At 30.0% G+C, this 20,569-nt stretch overlaps 3 protein-coding genes and 1 non-coding gene across 9 annotated transcripts; 3 read left to right on the forward strand and 1 right to left on the reverse strand.

Annotated features, from left to right (window-relative positions):
- The first annotated feature begins 5,870 nt into the window (after window positions 1-5,870).
- On the forward strand, window positions 5,871-12,285 carry LOC145755098 (uncharacterized). 6 transcript variants are annotated; one of them, XM_082571303.1, is made up of 14 exons: window positions 5,874-6,269; window positions 6,367-6,444; window positions 7,015-7,122; window positions 8,116-8,197; window positions 8,875-9,146; window positions 9,613-9,756; window positions 9,866-10,010; window positions 10,169-10,344; window positions 10,485-10,592; window positions 10,828-10,951; window positions 11,063-11,175; window positions 11,287-11,358; window positions 11,427-11,612; window positions 11,701-12,285. In XM_082571303.1, exons 6-14 carry the CDS (start codon window positions 9,669-9,671, stop codon window positions 12,201-12,203), a joined length of 1,515 nt encoding a protein of 504 aa, XP_082427429.1. In that variant the 5' UTR covers window positions 5,874-6,269; window positions 6,367-6,444; window positions 7,015-7,122; window positions 8,116-8,197; window positions 8,875-9,146; window positions 9,613-9,668; the 3' UTR covers window positions 12,204-12,285. The 6 variants fall into 6 exon arrangements, with proteins under 6 accessions (XP_082427433.1, XP_082427429.1, XP_082427430.1 ...); XM_082571307.1 differs by lacking the exon at window positions 8,116-8,197 and having other exon boundaries at window positions 5,871-6,269; window positions 6,367-6,436; window positions 11,731-12,285; XM_082571304.1 differs by lacking the exon at window positions 8,116-8,197 and having other exon boundaries at window positions 8,878-9,146.
- On the forward strand, window positions 8,947-9,088 carry LOC145757287 (U4 spliceosomal RNA). Its single transcript, XR_014285331.1, has one exon. It is a non-coding gene; the product is annotated as a U4 spliceosomal RNA (small nuclear RNA).
- A 306-nt stretch (window positions 12,286-12,591) lies between the features above and the next one.
- On the forward strand, window positions 12,592-14,354 carry LOC145754684 (nuclear envelope phosphatase-regulatory subunit 1-like). The gene is made up of 6 exons (XM_082570787.1): window positions 12,592-12,949; window positions 13,148-13,219; window positions 13,423-13,496; window positions 13,635-13,744; window positions 13,844-13,898; window positions 13,981-14,354. Exons 1-6 carry the CDS (start codon window positions 12,916-12,918, stop codon window positions 14,017-14,019), a joined length of 384 nt encoding a protein of 127 aa, XP_082426913.1. The 5' UTR covers window positions 12,592-12,915; the 3' UTR covers window positions 14,020-14,354.
- Window positions 14,298-19,640, reverse strand: LOC145754683 (CUB and peptidase domain-containing protein 1-like). The gene is made up of 16 exons (XM_082570786.1): window positions 19,587-19,640; window positions 19,363-19,463; window positions 18,764-18,879; window positions 18,544-18,633; window positions 18,186-18,315; window positions 17,823-17,933; window positions 17,594-17,655; window positions 17,137-17,294; window positions 16,597-16,701; window positions 16,371-16,516; window positions 16,066-16,217; window positions 15,636-15,819; window positions 15,372-15,511; window positions 15,169-15,258; window positions 14,900-15,032; window positions 14,298-14,691 (listed from the first exon to the last, which is right to left on the reverse strand). Exons 2-16 carry the CDS (start codon window positions 19,430-19,432, stop codon window positions 14,561-14,563), a joined length of 1,818 nt encoding a protein of 605 aa, XP_082426912.1. The 5' UTR covers window positions 19,433-19,463; window positions 19,587-19,640; the 3' UTR covers window positions 14,298-14,560.
- Window positions 19,641-20,569: the final 929 nt, after the last annotated feature.

Here is a 20,569-nt window from a genome sequence, read left to right on the forward strand (position 1 = left end):
CTTTGCACTTTGTTGTAGGTCATTTGGCGTTTGGTTATTGTTGTTGCTTTGACGTTTTGTTGTTGTTGTTTTTGCTTTGACGTTTTGGTCTTTTAGCGTTGTGGTTTTAAGGTTTCGTTAGTGTTGTTTTGCCGTTTTGTTTTTTTCGTGATTTTGTTGTTGTACTTGGTATTGGGTGTGTGGTTTATGTTAGTGTTTTTTACCAGTTTTTGTTGGTGTCGGCTACAAAAATGCAATCCTAAGTTTGCAGTAAGTTAACCTTCTGCCAAATTTAAAAAAAAATTTGGGGCGAAACTTTTAACAATTGATACTTTTCCATATAAAAATGGGACAATGCCAAAAAATATTTTTTGGTAATTCTTATGCATTAACAATTTAACGTCATAATGCCTTTAAATAAGCAGTATTTCTATTGTTTCCTAAGTTTATCATCTGCCTATTGTTAACTTTCGACAAATGGATTCAAGCGTAAATGTGGTAGGGATATTTGCTAGCCGTGGTGTCGTGCCCGAGGAGAATACTTCAGACTACGATTCAAGTCTAGAGACGCATGAACGTTTAAAGAGTACATGTACTATAGTACAACTTGGTTTACAGAAATTAATTATGTAGCTTTTATGGTTTAATTCATTAAACTATTTTGATTTCATTTTTAAGCATTTCTTAAAGACGATCCTCATCTTAGAAACCATTATCTATGACGTGATAGAAAAGTAGAAAGGCAAAAGGAGACGTGAAATTTTTCATGCTGGTTGATGTAAGTTGCCTAATTACCAAATAAAAAGTGAAATTCTACATTATTGAAATAGGTTGACTTCATTATTGGAATTTAAATGTGCTATTGGCTTGTATAACTGTATATAAGTAACAAACGTTTTATTGTTTATTTTTAGAAACTACACCGACTTCAATTTGAAAAAAGCTGAGTGACCTGCTGGGTCAATAGTACTAGAATGCTTCGTAAAAATTATTATATAAACGTACTTTAGTAACATACTTTTTATTTGAGATAGCTCTGATGACGTTGACAAGACACTACCTATGAATCTCTGATGACGTATTAGTCAGGCGATGACGCGAAAACAACGTGAAAATTTGGTTGCAGTTTGGCTACAAGGTAAATTAAACAAAGTTAAGATAACTATTCTTTAAAAATATTAAATTTGTTAGCAGTTTAAAAACAATTGTATTTAAAAATATGTACTAAAAATAGATTATATATATTTAAAAATATTTTCCATAAAATATTTTTTTTTGAAATCAACCAATGGTTGATATTTCTGTACCCTTGACATCAATAATTGTTTCCAAAATTAACCATTAGTTGATATTACTGTCCCATGGCTTTAATAATTGTTCCCAAAATCATTCATTAGTTGATATTTTTGTTCCATGGTATCAATAATTTTTCCAAAATCAACCATTAGTTGATATTTCTGTCCCATGGCACCAATACTTGTTCAAAATAAACTAATAATTGATATTTTTGTCCCATGGCATCAATAATTGTTTCCAAAATCAACCATTAGTTGATATTTCTGTCCTATGGCATCAATAATTGTTTCCAAAATCAACCATTAGTTGATATTTCTGTCCCATGGCATTAATAATTGTTTCCCAAATCAACTATTAGTTGATATTTCTGTCCACTGACACTGATAAATGTTTCTAAAATCAACCATTAGTTGATATTTCTGTCCCATAGCACCAATACTTGTTCAAAATAAACTAATATTTTTGTCCCATGGCATCAATAATTGTTTCCAAAATCAACCATTAGTTGATATTTCTGTCCACTGACACCGATAAATGTTTCCAAAATCAACCATTAGTTGATATTTCTGTCCCCTGACATCAATAATTTTTACAAAATCAAACTAAGTTGATATTTTTGCCCCAGACATTAATAATTGTATTCAAAATCAACCAATAGTTGATATTTTTGCCCCTGACATTAATAATTGTATTCAAAATCAACCATTAGTTGATATTTCTGTCCCCTGACATTAATAATTTTTACAAAATCAACCATTAGTTGATATTTTTGCCCCTGACATTAATAATTGTATTCAAAATCAACCAATAGTTGATATTTCTGTCCCCTGACATCAATAATTTTTAAAAAATCAACCATTAGTTGATATTTCTGTCCCCTGATATCAATAATTGTTTCCAAAATCCACCTAAGTTGATATTTCTGTCCCTGACATTAATAATTGTATTCAAAACAAACCAATAGTTGATATTTCACTCCCCTGACATTAATAATTGTTTCCAAAATCAACCATTAGTTGATATTTCAGTCCCCTGACATTAATAATTGTTTCCAAAATCAACCATTAGTTGATATTTCTGTCCCTTGACACCAATAATTGTTTCCAAAATCAACCATTAGTTGATATTTCTGTCCTCTGACATCGATAAATGTTTCCAAAATCAACCATTAGTTGATATTTCTGTCCCCTGACATCAATAATTGTTTCAAAATTAACCATTAGTTGATATTTCTGTCCTCTGACATCAATAAATGTTTCCAAAATCAATCTTGGTTGATATTTCTGTCCTCTGACATCAATAAATGTTTTAAAATCAACCATTAGTTGATATTTTTGTCCCCTGACATCAATAATTGTTTTCAAAATCAACCTTAGTTGATATTTCTGTCCCTTGGAATCAATAAATATTTTAAAATTAACCATTAGTTGATATTTCTGTCCTTTGACATCAATAATTATTTTCAAAATCAACCTTAGTTGATATTTCTGTCCCTTGGCATCATTAATTATTTTCAAAATTAACTATTAGTTTATATATCAGTCCCCTGACATCAATAATTTTTTCAAAATCAACATTAGTTGATATTTCTGTCCCTTGGCATCAATAAATGTTTTAAAATCAACCATTAGTTGATATTTCTGTCCCCTAACATCAATAATTTTTTCAAAATCAACCATTAGTTGATATTTCTGTCCCTTGGCATCAATAAATGTTTTAAAATCAACCATTAGTTGATATTTCTGTCACCTAACATCAATAATTTTTTCAAAATCAACCATTAGTTGATATTTCTGTCACCTAACATCAATAATTTTTTCAAAATCAACCATTAGTTGATATTTCTGTCCCTTGGCATCAATAAATGTTTTAAAATCAACCATTAGTTGATATTTCTGTCACCTAACATCAATAATTTTTTCAAAATCAACCATTAGTTGATATTTCTGTCCCCTGACATTAATAACTGTTTCCAAAATCAACCAATAGTTGATATTTCTGTCCCTGACATTAATAATTGTATTCAAAATCAATCTTAGTTGATATTTCTGTCCCCTGACATCAATAATTATTTTCAAAATTAACCATTAGTTGATATATCTGTCCCCTGACATCAATAATTATTTTCAAAATTAACCATTAGTTGATATATCTGTCCCCTGACATCAATAATTATTTCCAAAATCAACCATTAGTTGATATTTCTGTCCCCTGACATCAATAATTATTTCCAAAATCAACCATTAGTTGATATTTCTGTCCCCTGACATCAATAATTATTTTCAAAATTAACCATTAGTTGATATTTCTGTCCCCTGACATCAATAATTGTTTTAAAATTACCCATTAGTTGTTATTTCTGTCCCCTGACATCAATAATTATTTCCAAAATCAACCATTAGTTGATATTTCTGTCCTTGACATTAATAATTGTATTCAAAATCAACCTTAGTTGATATTTCTGTCCCTTGGCATCAATAATTGTTTTAAAATTAACCATTAGTTGATATTTCTGTCCCCTGACATCAATAATTGTTTCCAAAATCAACCATTAGTTGATATTTCTGTCCCTTGGAATCAATAATTGTTTTAAAATCAACCATTAGTTGATATTTCTGTCCCCTGACATCAATAATTGTTTTAAAATTAACCATTAGTTGTTATTTCTGTCCCCTGACATCAATAATTATTTCCAAAATCAACCATTAGTTGATATTTCTGTCCCTGACATTAATAATTGTATTCAAAATCAACCTTAGTTGATATTTCTGTCCCTTGGCATCAATAATTGTTTTAAAATTAACCATTAGTTGATATTTCTGTCCCCTGACATCAATAATTGTTTCCAAAATCAACCATTAGTTGATATTTCTGTCCCCTGACATCAATAATTGTTTCCAAAATCAACCATTAGTTGATATTTCTGTCCCTTGGCATCAATAATTGTTTTAAAATTAACCATTAGTTGATATTTCTGTCCCCTGACATTAATAATTGTTTTCAAAATCAACCATTAGTTGATATTTTTTGTCCCTTGACACTAATGGGTGTTTACAAAATCAACCGTTAGTTGATATTTCTGTCCTTTGGCAATAATAATTATTTTGAGTCAACCATTGGTTGTGTTTAATATATATTTCAAATGTTTTTTTGTGTTATCTTTTGTAGATTGTAAGTTTTTCTTGTAGTAACTTAATTTTCAAATATACCTTTGTTTATGTATGCTATCGTAGTTCTCTTCTATTTGGTTCAGTGATTTTTTTTCTACTATGTTCTTTTTTGTGTTAAAGTATTAGTTAATTATAGTTTATGCTTACTAGGAGTTAGATATATTTTTTATTAGTGCATGCAACCTTATATGTCTTAATATTTAATTTATGCATGTTATTTACATTTTATTTAAAAGGAATAAGTGATAGAAAATAAATAATCTGTATTTTTAGTTGATATTTCTGTCCCCTGACATCAATAATTGTTTCTAAAATCAACCAATAGTTAATATCTCTGTCCACTGACATTAATAATTATTTCAAAATCAATTCTTTTTTAATATTTTTGGCATCAATAACTATTTTTATATTGTTATTTTTTTTATAAAATGTTAATCCTAAGCATTAAACATTTATTTTATGAAGCAGGTGTAATAAAATATAGACCATTGCAATTTCAAAATCCACTCTACGATCTGGAACCTCAACTGAGAGAGATCTGCTCTTCCAAGAATCTAAATAGGCAATCACATAGAAGAAGACATTTGGTATGGACAACCACATTAAAAGAATTTAAAAGGCCTTTACTTGCAAGGTAATAATTTCTGGAATTTAATTTATATTTTGGCACCTTAAATTTTTAATTTAATTTTCTTCTACAATAACTTTTATGATGTTTTTATTTGTTTCAGGCATTCCTCAATATAATGAAGCGACAGACTTCGGTATTAGCCTACACCAAGTAGAATAAAGACGAAAACTTGTGATGTAAAGTGGTAAAGTTTACTCTATTTAATTTACCATTATTCAATTTTTCTTAAGGTTATTTAAATTGCTGTACACAAATGGCAAACAAAATTTGACATTTTCCAGAAAAAAAAATTAAAATTTAAAGCAACACTAAAGGTTAATCTTAACATTCATCTTATCAGATAATCAAAAAAGTAAAAAAGTGGTTTTCTACGGAAATTTATGCAGTGTTGATAAACAAAATCAAGCTAGGAAATACAACGAAAAAGGTGATGTTAATTGTTTTTTTTGTACTGATCTAATCAATTAAATTATTGACCTCGATAAATTAACAGTTATGACTGGGGTAATTTAGGTTTTTTTGATAATCAATTAAATGGGCTAGCAGGCATTTTATATTTTTTGTCTTTGTTTAGTTTTAGTAATTTTAATTTATTTAGTTTAAAATAATGAACTTACCACAAACTTTTGATTATTTTTTAGCGATAAATTGTTTTGTTGTGCGTGTCTATTGTCGACACATTTAGTGTTTGTTGGGCTGTGTGGTGTTGTTGGTTTTGGGATGTGTGGTTTTGTTTCTGTTGGTTGTGTGGTTTTGTTGTTGTCGTATTCTGTTTTTGCATTAAAACTGTTGTTGTTGGTATTGTATTGTGGTTTGTATAGGTTTCAGTTTGAAGCTATTGTTTTGTTATTGTTGGTTTTTGCTGTGTTAGGTTTTTGCTGCGCAAAAAAGCATTCAAAATTTGGGATAAGTTGATTTTTGTAAATTAAATAAATTAAAACTAGTTAAACAAAGTAAAGACAAAAAGTATATTACTACCTAAAATCTTAATTCATATAATTTTAGTCTTTGAAATAACGATATTATTTATTTTCTTCCAAAATTATTTCAAATTTAAATTTCCACTCGCTAATTTATCTATTTTTTGAGGTAAAATTTTTTCTTCAATGTTGCAATTTTAAAATCTTCCTGAATGTGGTAATTCAACCCAAAGAAGCTATTTCTTATAAAGGAATTACAACAAAACTTTCAAGGTAATAATTTTTAAAAATTAATTTATATTTTGGCACCTCAAATTTTTAATTTAATTTTCTTGTACAATAACTTTTATGATGTGTGTATTTGTTTTAGGTACTCCCAACATAATGAACGGACAGACTCGGGTATTACACCAAAGAGAATAAAGATGACAACTTGTGATGTAAGAGGGTAAAGTTTACTAATATTTAATTTATTGTTTTTTGATATTTTTAAAAAAAGTGGCAAACAAAATTTGTCATTCCCCAGTAAAAAAATAAAATATAAAACGTAACACTAAAGATTAAACTTAACATTTATCTTATTAGGTATTTAAAAAAATAAAGACTTAAATTTCTACGCAATCTCGGGCAGTGTTTGATAAATAAAATCAAGCAAAGAAATGCAACAAAAAAGACGCTGTTAATTGTTTTTTATTGACAATGTTTATTAAAAAAAACTAAAATTTTATTTATAATTGTTTTAAAATCAACCAATAGTTATTATTTTCATCCAATGACATTTATAATTGTCTTAAAACCAACCAATTGTTAATATTTCTGTCACCTGCCATCAATAATTATTTTAAAGTCAACAATTAGTTGATATTTCTGTTCCCTGGCATCAATAATTGTTTTCAAAAGCAACCATTAGTTGATATTTCCATTCCCTGACATCAATAATTTTTTCTAAATTCAACCAATAGATGATATTTCTGTCCCTTGGCCCTATTTTTGTTTAAAAATCTTTTTCTGCCCCTAGGCATCACAGGCAGTGTGGTGTAGTGGTTGAAACACTTGCTATATAAGGGTGTGGATTGGATCCTCGATGCTCTCATGCTGTACACCCTTGTTTTAGTCAATATAAAAGGTATGAACTTCTGCTAAGCCAGCACTTAATCAGCAGTATAATTACCAGGCAATTATAATCTATAATATCCCAAACTGCTTCCTTACAATAACCAAATTCCCCACATAGAAAAAAAATTATTTGTTTCAGAATAATCAATTAGTTGATATTTCTGTCCCCTAAACATCGTTAATTGTATTAAAATTAAACATTCATTGATATTGTAACGTTCTGAGTTTCAGGTTCAATCATTATTTACACAATAACAATCTTATTTCAATTTAATTAAATAGAATTGAAAATAAATACACAAAATATTAGAATATGCATTTTACACTAAAATAAGAACTAGTCCAAAAAAAGCTTGCATACAAAAACACAACTCGCTTACAATAAAGATAACAGTTGGCTTAAACACGTAAATAGAAGAAATAAAAGGTGTAAGCACGTGACTAAGAAGTAGATAACGACAGTCCAATATTGTTACAATTGTTTTAAAATTAAACATTTATTGATATTTTAGTCCCCTGGAATCAATTATTTTTTTAAATCAACCAATAGTTGATATTTTTGTTCCTTGAAATACTTAATAGTTTTAAAGTTAACCAATAATTGATATTTTTGTCACTGGCAATAATAGTTCTTTCGAAATTAACTATAAGTTGATATTTCCGTTCCCATACACCAATAATTGTTTTAAAATTTCGCAATAGTTGGACTGAGTATAAAACCCACAACCATTGTGACTTGCATAGGCAAGCATTTGAAATCGAACCGAGAATTAGTTGTAATTTATACACATTTGCACAGTAAACTAAACCCATAACCCATTGTTATTTAAACAAGTTAGCACTGGGAATCAAACTTAGAACCATTGCGATATGGTGTCCCTTGACATAAGTAATTTATTAGGAATCTACAAATGTCGATTTTTTTTTATCTGTTTTAAAAAATTTTTGTTAAGCTTAACATTTAATAAATGAAGCCGGTGTTAAAGATTGGAATTTATTACAGTTTCCTTCTTCACGATGTGGAAATCTAGTTTTGCAAACGCTATGCGAAAACCAATCGCTTTACGTATGGACATGTATTTTAGGTATACTTTTTGTGCTATTTTGCGTTGTTATTTGCATAGATCGGCATGGTTAACCAAAAACGTAACTTCGTTGAGTGGTATTTCGTTCCACAGTACAATAACTTTGTTAACGTTAATAAGTTAAATCAAATGGAAAGTTGTCGTAAAACATAAAAATACAACCTTTTTTATAAAATCGATAGTGTATATATGAGTTAATATTTTAGCTAATAAGCGTTAGTATGAAGAACTTTTTGAAACTGACGTAATGTACAAATAACGGCGGCTAGATGGTGGTTACATACATCGTTTAAAAATTGCAACGTTTAAACCCGATAAACGGCCATATTAAACGATAAACGGACATATTAAACGTATATATTTCTATATTGCCGTGGTTTACCAAAAATATTGATTTAACTAATCTAATTTAACGTGGTGACAGTTTTTCTGCTAATTGTAACAATTTTATGCTATGTTATGTTAAGGGTTAAATTTGATTTTTGGGTTTTGAAAGCCTTTTATTTATACGTTTTTGTTGTACAGTTAAACTGTCATATGGTTAGTTTGTAAATTGATATTCTTACGATTTAATTTTACAAAAATCTTTTAAAATGTATAATATTTATGTACAAAAAATGCTTTAAATTCTTTGTTTTATAACTTTTTATTTTTTAACTTAAAAAGTGTTTATTTAGCAGAAATATTTTGCGCACCACAAACGGGAGCGTTTTGTTTGGAGAGGGGCGGTAATCTCGCTATTTCTCGTCAGCTTTGCGCAGAGGCGATATCGTAACTAATGAGGTTTATCCGAAGTGCGATTATTGCTAGTTGAAAACTATTCCCAATACCCCGCCCTGACGACGTGAAAAACCGTCGGCTGAGGCAATTTCTGAAGATTTCCAAGTGGAATCTACTTTTCTAATCAATACAAAAGCAGTTTAAGGGTATTGTTTGCAGGAGATTTAAGGTAAGCTTAGTTAGTAATATAAATCTTTACTTACTAGATGCTGTTAATGTATGTTTAGCATTTATTAACGTAATTAAGTGAATTACAATCGTGGGAATTTCGGAATAAAATTAAAGTAATTTATGGCACACATTGATAATTAGTCGATAATAACTTAATTAAAGTAACAATATTATGTTTTATTCCCACTTTTAAAATGTTGTAAGTGTTTTAGGGCAACCACGATTTGTAAACATTTTATTCGTAAATAGTTCCTTTCAATTTACCAACACACGTATTTGTCAAACCCCCGAGGCTAGTTTGTTAAACTTAAACTTTTGCGAAAAAAAACGCTTTTCACACGGTAGAGTTGTTTTACAACATTTAAAAAAGGTTGTTTATATATTCTAAGATACGGAAAAATCATAAACAGGTTTTTATATTAACCAAGCACTTAATTAATGTTAAATTTTATATAATGCAATAGATAAAAAGAACAGTGACAGATGGCAATAAAACAAATGTGTTAGCTTTAAAATTAATATGAAACTTTCAATCGCAATATTGTGGATTTATTTTTGCGAATTAGTTGTCAGTTCAAGCCGCTTGGGCGACAAATTTTTGCTAAAAGGTATTTACATTTATAAAATTGATTTATTATATTAATTGGCAATAATATGATAGGTAGTGAGAATTAACGATAGGCCCACTGTTTAATTTTTTTCTGTAATTTCATTAAGATCCAGCCACATGTTGTTCTACAAATCCATTGAATCCAGCTTCAAATTGTGCCCAAACAACTTTAACTGCTACCTACAAATTTCAATATGCTCCTAGTCCCGGGTTTCCAAATCGGTTTCCAGTTGACAGGCAGTGCACGTGGACGTAAGAAAATAATTTATTTTTGGCAACACTGGTCTCTATATTAAAAAAGTTAATATAAATGAAATGACAAAAGTCGAAAAAAAAATTTTATTTTTAAATTTTTGGACATTTCCAACTAGCAAATATTATATTTTAATATAACAGTTTTTATATCTTAGTTTGCAAAGTCGCCCCGAGGTTCGAATACGTCTCGAATTTCGAGATTTTTATTTGATTGGCCCAAACAATCAGGGCGAATGCGTGGAGCAGTATGTTCTTATTAAATCTCCTATAACAGGTTATGAAATGGGGCCATTTTGTGGCAATACTGGAATACAAGTGATAGTGTCCGCAGGTAATTCAAACTGAAACTTTTAGGAACTTTTTAGTCAAAATTTTATTTATAAAACTGTAACGAAGATTTAAATAATAGGTGGTCTTATCGAAGTCTATTAATGGTCAAGATACTCTTTAAATGTTCTTTTTATTTTAAAGGAAATCTTCTAATCGTTCAATTATTTTCTGGTATTCCGACTTCTTCGGAGAATTTTCGAGGATTTACAATGGCGTTTAAAGAGACAGCTGAAACACCGAGTCAGCAATGTAAGTTGATGATTTCCAGTTTGAACACTTTTGTGTATACAGTTGTTAAAAATTAGAGCGAATCTTAAATAAACCATTTTCATGCTGCAAAATAATTCGGCTTAATTTAAATATGCAATCTTAAGACGAATCTGTTTTTATTGCATCGCCAGAGGGTTGTAAAATATTAAAATCCATAAGTGGATACACAGTTTCAAAAAAAAAATTAAAATAATACGACTGTTTTTTTTTAAAGTGCGTCCACAAAACTGGGTTCCCAACAGTGCAATTGCGTTGGATTCAAATGGAATTCAAAAAGTTATAAATCAACTTCAACCCAAACCTGAAACTCCAAAAGTTTTAACAACTGCAAAAACCATGTGCGCATATTGTTCATGTTATTTTTAAATGGAAATGTAAAGGCTTATATTTTTTTGTATTAACATCTGTTGGCCATATTGTAATAAATATAATGTGTTATATTTTTTTAGAAAACAAAAACCAGTTCGTCCAAGAAGACCTAGTACGAATACCCCACCAGTGAAAAAACAGCAGGCTCCTAAAAGAAAAGCACCACAATCTCCGGTTAATAAGGAAAGACCGTGTAAGTGAAACTGTATAAATTAAATAACAGTATTGAAGCAAGTGTTATATAAGGTTTTGTTTTTGAGAAATACGAATATTTAGCGTTTAAAAACTGTAAATATTATTTTAGATTTTGCAGTTCCACCTTCAGGTGGGTCTAATCACTATGGTCCTTATAACAATCGCCCTGTTAAAACTATTGGTAAATATAAGGACGTTTTGTTTACTTGCTTTAAATTTTCAAGATTTAAATACGCTAATGTGTTTTAGATAAAAGTAAATCTTCAAAGTCAAAGAGTAAACTGCCTCTTTCTATCGAAGTTATTTGCGCAATTGCTGTTGGTGGGGTTGTAGCTCTAGCTTTAATAATTCTAATCTCCTGCAAAATTAATCAAACTTGCAAGGCAAAGAAAAAAGATAAACGAGCTGTCAGTAGTGATGGATCTGGTTCAGGCGGTAAAAATAAACTGTTTTTATATAAAACTTGAACGGTCTTTAACATACTATAATATATTACATTTTTAACTTTTGTCTTTTTAAATAGTCGATAACAGCATACACATGAACAATATAGGTCCACAGCAACATAAGGATCTTAATACACCAGTTGCACTACCTGAACCTAATATAAACTACACTTATGCCCCCGAAAATCAACAATCACCAACCAACCAAAGAAGTACGCTCCAATATCCACCAAGCTACCAACATCCCCCAACGTATAACACTCTACCTGCAAATGCATTACCAAATAGGGCCCCTACTGGTTATGTTGATTCTCTAGGATCCAATAACCAATATTCCAGCGAGGTTGACCCAGTTCCTAGTGCACCCGTATTTCTTTACGACCCACACACGGGAGCGATGTTTAATTCCAGTCAGTTGCAAGTTGTACAGCCAGTGTATGCTTCGAACAATAACCAAGCGAGGCCTGCTACTTTACCATATGGTTTTCCTACTAACTCTTACAAAAACAGAAAATCTAACACAACTAGGTCAAACAAAAAAACGAGTCGAAAGAAAAGAAGTGGAAAGCACGGAAAATGAATTGATTTTTAATTGATGTGTACAGTTTTAAAATGTATAAACATTTATTTTATGTTTTCTGTGAATAAACTTTTATTATAAATAACAAATCAGTGACGTTGCGACACCAGCGTCACGGGGTAGTTATGACTCTTGTTCAGAAGTGTAAGCTTACGTTTGCGGTAAGGTTTCGTGTTTAGTGTTTTTTAAACTTGGGAACTAAAATAACGTGCTTTAAATTAAACTAATCTTACTTTATTTTAAATAAAAAGCATTTTATTAAATAAAGAATTATTAAAAAGTGTCCAAACAAAAAAATTAGGCTAAATAGTAAGGCGAGCGAATCTAAAAACTTTTACATTTTAGAGTTCGTATTTTCTGATTTTTTAAACATATAAATGTTTAATATTTATAAGTAATATATGTGATCACAATGACAAAATTTTGTCTTTAGCTCACTTCAGTGACGTAGTCAAGTTGTCTTATTAGCAACAGTATGACTCATTTTTTGTTTATGAAGATTATTGTGTATGTGGTATAATTAAAACTTTGTGTGTCACTTAACAGACTAACCTCAGTTGGAAATTTATATCAACAGATACACAGACTTGAATTAACAATATTATCTGGATATTTACACATGATATTTTGAAGTTTTGACCTAAACCAAATTTGCAGTGACTGACTGAATAAAAGTGTCTGAACATCATCATAGTTGTCAAGTGAAGGCAAGATGGCAAACATGAATTCAGTTGATCAAACTGAAGGTATATAAAATATTCTTTTATTAGTAAATTTAAATTTATTAGTATTGCAGTGTATTTAATGGTGCGAGTTGTGTAAAAATATAATTATTGGTGTTTTTTGTCAGTATATATATATAAAGTCAGACAATATTTAAAATTTAGTTTGTATTAGGTAAAATTTCAAGTTGTATTTGCTTATTAATTTTTTTCTTTTTAAAGACCTTAAAGCATTTGAACGAAGAGTAATGGAATACATTTCACATCTTCAACCTGCTACCTCAAAATGGAGACGTAAGGAAATTTTTTATTAACTTTATAGAACTTGTTAATAAAATTTTAATATTAATTAAATTTGCAACTTTAATATTTCCTATTTCTGTGTTTTTAGTAATTAAGTTTATGTAAATATATCATTAACTTGGTATAACAATGTATGAATATATTGCTTTGACAAACCTAACTTATTTTTTTGATACTGTTTTTTTTTAATGTAGTTATTTTGGTTATCGTGTCACTTTGTACAGCAGCAGGTGCTTGGTTATGGTTAATGGATCCTAACACTTCAAGGGTAGGAAATAAATATTTTTATCTTACTAACATAGTTTATTTTAAAATTAAGATTTAAGCTGTAACTGTTATTATATCAAAATAAACAATGGTGTTGTAATATTAAACCATTCTAAACCTTATTTTTAATTATTTTAAGGAGCCCTTTCTAAGATCTTTATGGCAACATCCTTTTTTTACATTAAGTTCTTTTAGTTTGATTTTATTATTTATTATTGGAATTCATGAAAGGGTTGTGGCTCCCTCTATGTGAGTAGTGTTTTTGCTTTAAACCAATATATTAAAGAAACTTAACTAGTTAAAGTTAAGGTAAAATATAAAAATTCAAAATATTTCTGTTTATTATAGAATTGTTGGTAGACTTCAAACGGTTTTAGAAGATTACAATATGTCATGTGACGAAGTAAGATAATTTGTTGTTGCTTACACTTTACTTTTAACTTGATGCAAGTAATTTTTTAAACTTGATTTTGTTAAATTTTTAGAGTGGAAGACTTATTCTAAGGCCGAGGCCCGAAAACTGAAACGTAACAAAACTTTTATTTCTTCCGTCGAGATCAATTTTAAAGAATGTTGCAAGATGTTTTAATTATCACTGTAGTAAAGATTGCCCCCTTTTTGAAAATTGAATTTTTTGTAGAATTGCATTAACGAAGTTAGTGAAATTTCTATTTTTTACTTAACTTTAAATCTTTGAACCAATAGTTGAAGGAATACCTCGGTTTTACTGAAATTTTTATAGAAAAATAACTTAAAAAACTGCTAGGGAACAAACTTTATACTTTATGTTGATCACGACCCTTGTATTTTTGTAATACAAATTTTTTATTCTTATTTATAAATATATTTTTAGCCAATTTTAAAAGCATTTCAATTTTTGCTAGTTTAGATTATCTTAAAAACGCTGCCTCGCAGGAGTAACTTACATAAGGTTTTAGGTACAGCAAAGCATTTTATTATAAAGAAACTTTAAAAAGTATACACAGTATTAACAACTAGCTGAAAAAATGACATAAACTTTGGTTCTAGTATGCATAGCGTAAGTATAAACAAATCAGAATCATTTTAGTAACCCCCGCATCGTTGACTAACTTTCCATTCTTCTAAACTGGTTTTATATTCTTGAAACGATTGTCTCCATTCTGCCAGTTGTTCAGCATATTCACCTTGGCAAGTGGGAATTTCTGGCTCTAATTCTGTTAGTTGTAGAAGATTAATTAAATATATGACCGTTTTTTTATGGCATTGCTAAACAAATAACGGCAAAAAAATCCCTAATATTTCTACGATCTATACAGGCTTATAGTTAAGCAACCCTCTGTATTTATGAGATTGTTGTCAGTTTTGCAAATGAGGTTTCTAAAAAGTTTGCATTTAAGATTAAAAATGCCTAATGTAACTTACGTTTGGTTTCCCAGTGCATCTTGAAACCCCTCTCCGTGCTCACGTGATCGGATTGAAAAACTATTGTTACATTTCGACTTGTCGTCACAATTTTTGGGGGCGTTTCGTCTCCACAATATCTCCGATTGTTAAACTAATTAAATCATTATTAATAACCTAATTAGCGTGCATATTAGGCAGTTGTTACTAACAAATATTGTTAGTAAATGTAGTCTTACCAAGGTGTTTGTTTTTTTATTAAATGAAATCGTGTAAAAAGCAAAATTTACCAGTATTCCGTCGATGTAAATTTCAAGGTAATCGTGTTCGCAACCATGATGTTGTTCCATGAAGAGATCAACAAATTCAATGCAAAGTTTCTAACAAAAAAACGTCAAGTTACAAAAAAAGTCCAAAATTTAGTTAGTTATTAAAGGTTTTAAATCCAGGCATCTAGGCCTAAGCAGTTAATAGACGTCGTTCTTCAATATACCTGTCGATTAATAACAAGACCACGTGGGGTAGGAGAGAGAATAGAAGTTACGCAGCGAACGTCGTTTCCATAAGCATCTGGGTAGCCTGGCGACGTCAGAGTTCCACTTGATGACGTAACAACAGATGGGCCACATGTAGCTAATAACAACAGTTATTAGAATTCAGCTATAAATCTAGTTTTGTTTATCCGGGACAAAGCGCAAGACAAATTATGTTAAACATTTATACCTAAATATTGAAATTAATAAGCATTAAAACTTACAAGTGTTTTCTACCACTGGGTTTCCACCACTAGTGTTGGCATTTATCCAATTAGCAAACGAGCTCACTTTCGTGTAAACACCCGGAAAGATGGGACTGGCGCATGACACACCGTAGGAAACTATCCCCACTTGAAACCACGTGTTTTCACGAACTAAGCAAACCAAAGGACCGCCCGAATCACCCTGAAAAATAAATCCAAATTACTGAACAAGATTATGTTATGTTAAGTTAAGCCAGACTGTTACAAAAATTGCTAAGTCGGTTATTCGTAGGTAATATTTGATGTTGTTTTTGGCGTAATACATGTTTACAAAAATCTTTATTATTTGTCGTATGATTTCATCTATAATCGTTGTTTTTAACATGTCAGAATCTAAATTTGTTGCCGGCTTAACACCACAAATTTTATTTTTAAAAACAAGTTGAACCTGACAAGCGTCGACTCCGCCTCCCGGCCTTCCAGCGCAAATTTGGGAGTCAATAATAGTCCCGTACACATCGTTACATTCCTGTTGCTCAATAATAAACACCCTGCCTTGTTGTAAAATATCAGAAAACAAAGTTTGATCTGGGTCAGCAGCTGAAAAAAAACATTCAGTATTGGTGATCGCGTTAATATTTTTTTACTGTTTGTATTTTTTAGCCCACGTTAGAGGTTACAGTTTGGTTTAATTATTTGGCATGTCGAAAATTAGTTTTAAATAATGATATAAATTTTCGTCAAAAAACTTACTTAATTTTCCCCATCCGGTAATAAAACACGAAGTCCCAGGTTTAATCTCTACAGCTTCAGAAACACAGATAGGTCTAACAGATTCAGAATTAAACTCGATTGGTTCAACTGTCTCAACCACAGCGATATCATTGCCAGATTCAACCCTGTAATAAAGTAGCTTTGTTAAATATAAATTTGAACAGTTCTCTAAGCTGTAGTTGACTTATCACTGATTAGTTCTTACCCTTCATAATCTTCGTGAATTTTGATGTCACTTACACCTAAGATTTGTCCGCTTCGAGCATTTGTTAAATCAGTAGTACCCACTAAAACATTAAACTCGAAACTTCTGTATGATAAAAAAGGTTAAATAGTGTAACTATCGAGTCTTCTATCGTTTGAATGAAAGACCGTATTATGATTTATATTTTATTATTTCGAAATATACACATACAGCCGTTCACAATCTCGCATCACGAATACTAAATACAAATACATCCGAAACAGTTAAACGAATACATCACGTGATCAAGATAAGAGGTAACAGACCGGCAATAGGTGTTAACACGTGATTACAAATTGATAGCATCTTTGACGTAAAAGATGGCGGATTCGTTACAATAGCATCATTTATTTAGTTTTATTTATAAGATCTAACGTCCTTTCGAGCTGGCACGGCTTAAAATCAAATTTTTCCAACAATGTAATTGGATGCCATTATTACCACTACTATGAATGCAATTTATATTTTGATTTAATTATTTATCTTCTTTTTAAGTTTTACCTTAGTCCGTCAACGCAATGTGCTGCGGTCAATATAAAATGTTCGTTAATAATTGTGGCTCCACAAAATATGTCGAATCCGCTACCGGGGTATAAAAGTGCCGCCTGCCACGGCCACGTGTTTGGAACTGAATTGCTACCACCGACTATACGTGAAACCTGTAATGGTGCAAAATTTTGGTTTGTAAAGATATAAAAAAAATTAGCCTTAAATTTAATGTAGTAAGTATGGGTTTTGCTGTAATATTAAATATTATTTAAATGTAAAATACTAGCTACAATGACATTGCTAAATGTCTTGCATGCCTTATTAAACTGATGTTTGGCTAAAACAACATTGTATTAATAGTTTACTGGGAAAGAGCATTTTTAATGCAAAAAACCGTTGAACCACTGAATGTAATACACATGAATGGTAAACAACTTATTTTTGTTTTATTTAGTGGAAAGGAATTTACCGGAGAAAAAATTGGAGCCGTATTTGTTTTCCCGCATTCGGCGTTGATCGTCGATGGCTGGGCTAAAAATAAAGGTCATTTTTTTATCAATTTCTTAATTTTGATTCATCTATTTTAAAATGTAATAAATTTAATTGGGTTCAAAATAACATTCACGATTTTATATATTAATTTAAAAATATTAAACTAAATAAAAGAGTCTAGTTTATTTTCGTATCAGAGTATTTACCGCATTGTACTTCGTCCCTTCCACCAGGGCAGTTGTTGACTCCATTGCAAGTGAGACTTTCGTCGATGCAGGATCCATCAAAACACATGAATTGCCCCCTCGTGCACTTTGCTGAATATGTAAGTTTGGTAAACAAATTAAGTTTTTAATAGATTAGGCTGGAGCTTAACTGGGATACGCAAATCCCACTTTGTTGGCCTACACCCAATAAAGCACGATTTTACATGTTTTTTTTGCGTTTTAAATATTTTAAAAGTACGTGTCAGCATGGGTACGTGATGTTGTTGGTGTAGTCAATACACATGGGTGAAATTAGGAAAAACAGGACAATATACATTTTTAGTCATTATTACTTGTACTTACGTAAGGACGACCACGTGATATAAAAGCCCCTTCCTGTTATGATGATATCGCTGACAAATCTGATTGTCACAGTGCTGCTGCTTGCTATAAACGGCACTGGTGTTGTGGCACCGCATAGTCTCCCCCCAACCTTTAATTTTAAGTACATAATTTATGTTATATTAGTTTATCAGGTCTTACGTTACGGTAATTTAACGCAGTATATGACAAAAATGCAAGTTAACTTAGGCTTGTACCAACGTTATTTTGACTTATAATCATATTGTTTGTGTATTTATAGTTTTTTTGGGTTGCATTAATTTTGTTTTTTGGTAATTCGATCATTTTACATAATAATTCAATGAAAATTGAATTTTACCTGCACATTTCCGTCGTCTATTTCCAGGTAGTCATACCGACAAAATTGATCATTTTCTATGTCAAGGTCATTAACTGTAATTACCAACACCTAAATAACGAAATTGCAATGTGCAAATCTTTAAATAAGGTAAGATTAAAGTTGCAAACGCCATTTCAGATTACATTGCATGTAAAATTTGTTTTGTTTGTGCGATTTTTTAAGGCGAAGATATATTTACCATATCGGGTTGTGCAGTAATGATCCACGTGCACGCTGTATTAGTAGGATAATTTCTTGGATAATTTGGCGATAATAGTTGTCCGCTAGGTGTGTTTAACTGTGTCAGGCCGCAATCTTTAAAAAATACTAAGTTTAACAAAAACATTTGTATTTAAATATTTCTACAATCCTGTGCCATGTGTTTAGGTCATAAACTTTTTGCAAGACTATATAAACTATTCGCATTTTTCTCATACTTCGGTTGACCTGTCACAATTTTATAAAAATACTACTTTAAAAAAACAGCAAATGATATACCATTCAGCTTTAAGTTGGTGTTTGGATTTCGAAAACAAATTCGGTAAAACATTTAAATTATACGACTCACCATTGCTTATACAAATATTTGGTAATACGCATTTATTAATATATAAATTTAACTTACTGTGTCACACTTTTTGGGGGTTAACAATATACTACATTTATTTGCTATTTATTAACCTTATTCGCTAGAAAAAAATAGCGCTTAATATATATCACATTTCGGATTTTTAAACAATTAAAACATGATGTTCAGTTTTTAAAAAAATAACAAATATTTTTTTTTCTTATACTTACCTTGCGCTTGTCCATAAACAAATTCTCGGGAAAATATTAAAAAAAAGTAAACTGCAATACACTTCATCATACAAAAATGAAAAAAACTGCTTCTGCGGAAACTGTTAAAATGATTTAAAAAAAATCAAAATATTTTAATATATTATAAACTCTTCGAGCAATTCTTTAATTATAAATATTCCCTGTACATTTTTTATTTAACCTTATTTTTTTTATAAAATTACCTGATATATGCGACACTATATCGTATGTGCTGTAAATATTCCAACCTGCGTATTTTGATTTGCGTTTTTAAATTTATACCAACATCACCAGACAAAATTCAAGGGACCGGAACTAAATAATTCCAAAAAAAAAATTTTTCGGCAATAGAATCGCGACGCCTATTTAGTTAAAGTCTGTTAACTATAATCGATATAAAAGATTCGTGCGAATAACAATATTTAACGTATAATTGTTTGGTGTGATTTATTATATAGTGGAAATGACAAAAGGTTTTGTCCTTTATAAATCTTTCAACGAATTATATTATTTATTTTAAAACCATTCAATATACGACAAACGACGCGTTTAATTATATTAATATTACCCATACATTATTAACGCTGATTAATTATCAAGTTGCATTAGTTGATACTAATTAATTTGTATTTACATGACGAGTATTTAAATCATAATCGCCCGAAGTTTTGTTAACCTTTCTTGTTGCAGGGATTAACAAATTTTAATTGCACGGTAATGATGTTAATGGACTATTGGTTGCACATACACGTACAAAGCACTAACACAAATTGAAAACACGTTAGTACACTAAGTGGCTATGTTTAAATAAAAGCTATACGCGTATAAGGTTATGGGTTATTTGTATATGTTTTAAATAAGAAAACGTATTTATATTATTAGGAGTCTACGATAAAATAAAGATGCCGAATTTTCGGATGAAATTATTTTTTGTGCTTTTCGTTTCAACTACAGTTCAAGCAAAAGGTAAATAATGCCATTTTAAACGATTTTTGTCTAACTAGATGACCATTTTTAGAAAATAACAGGTTTTGTGGATATTTTAGGCCTCATAAAACGTGTAAACGTCGTCTAAAAATAGTAACTTTTGGTCAAGCCTAAATATATTTATCGTGTGTTAAAAAAACAGGCCTACTTTATTTTTAATTTTAATATGTTAAAAAAACATAGCAGTTACCATAAACAT

The sequence above is a fragment of the Corella eumyota genome, chromosome 6 (assembly GCF_963082875.1).
Source record: "Corella eumyota chromosome 6, kaCorEumy4.1, whole genome shotgun sequence".
NCBI lineage: Eukaryota > Metazoa > Chordata > Ascidiacea > Phlebobranchia > Corellidae > Corella > Corella eumyota.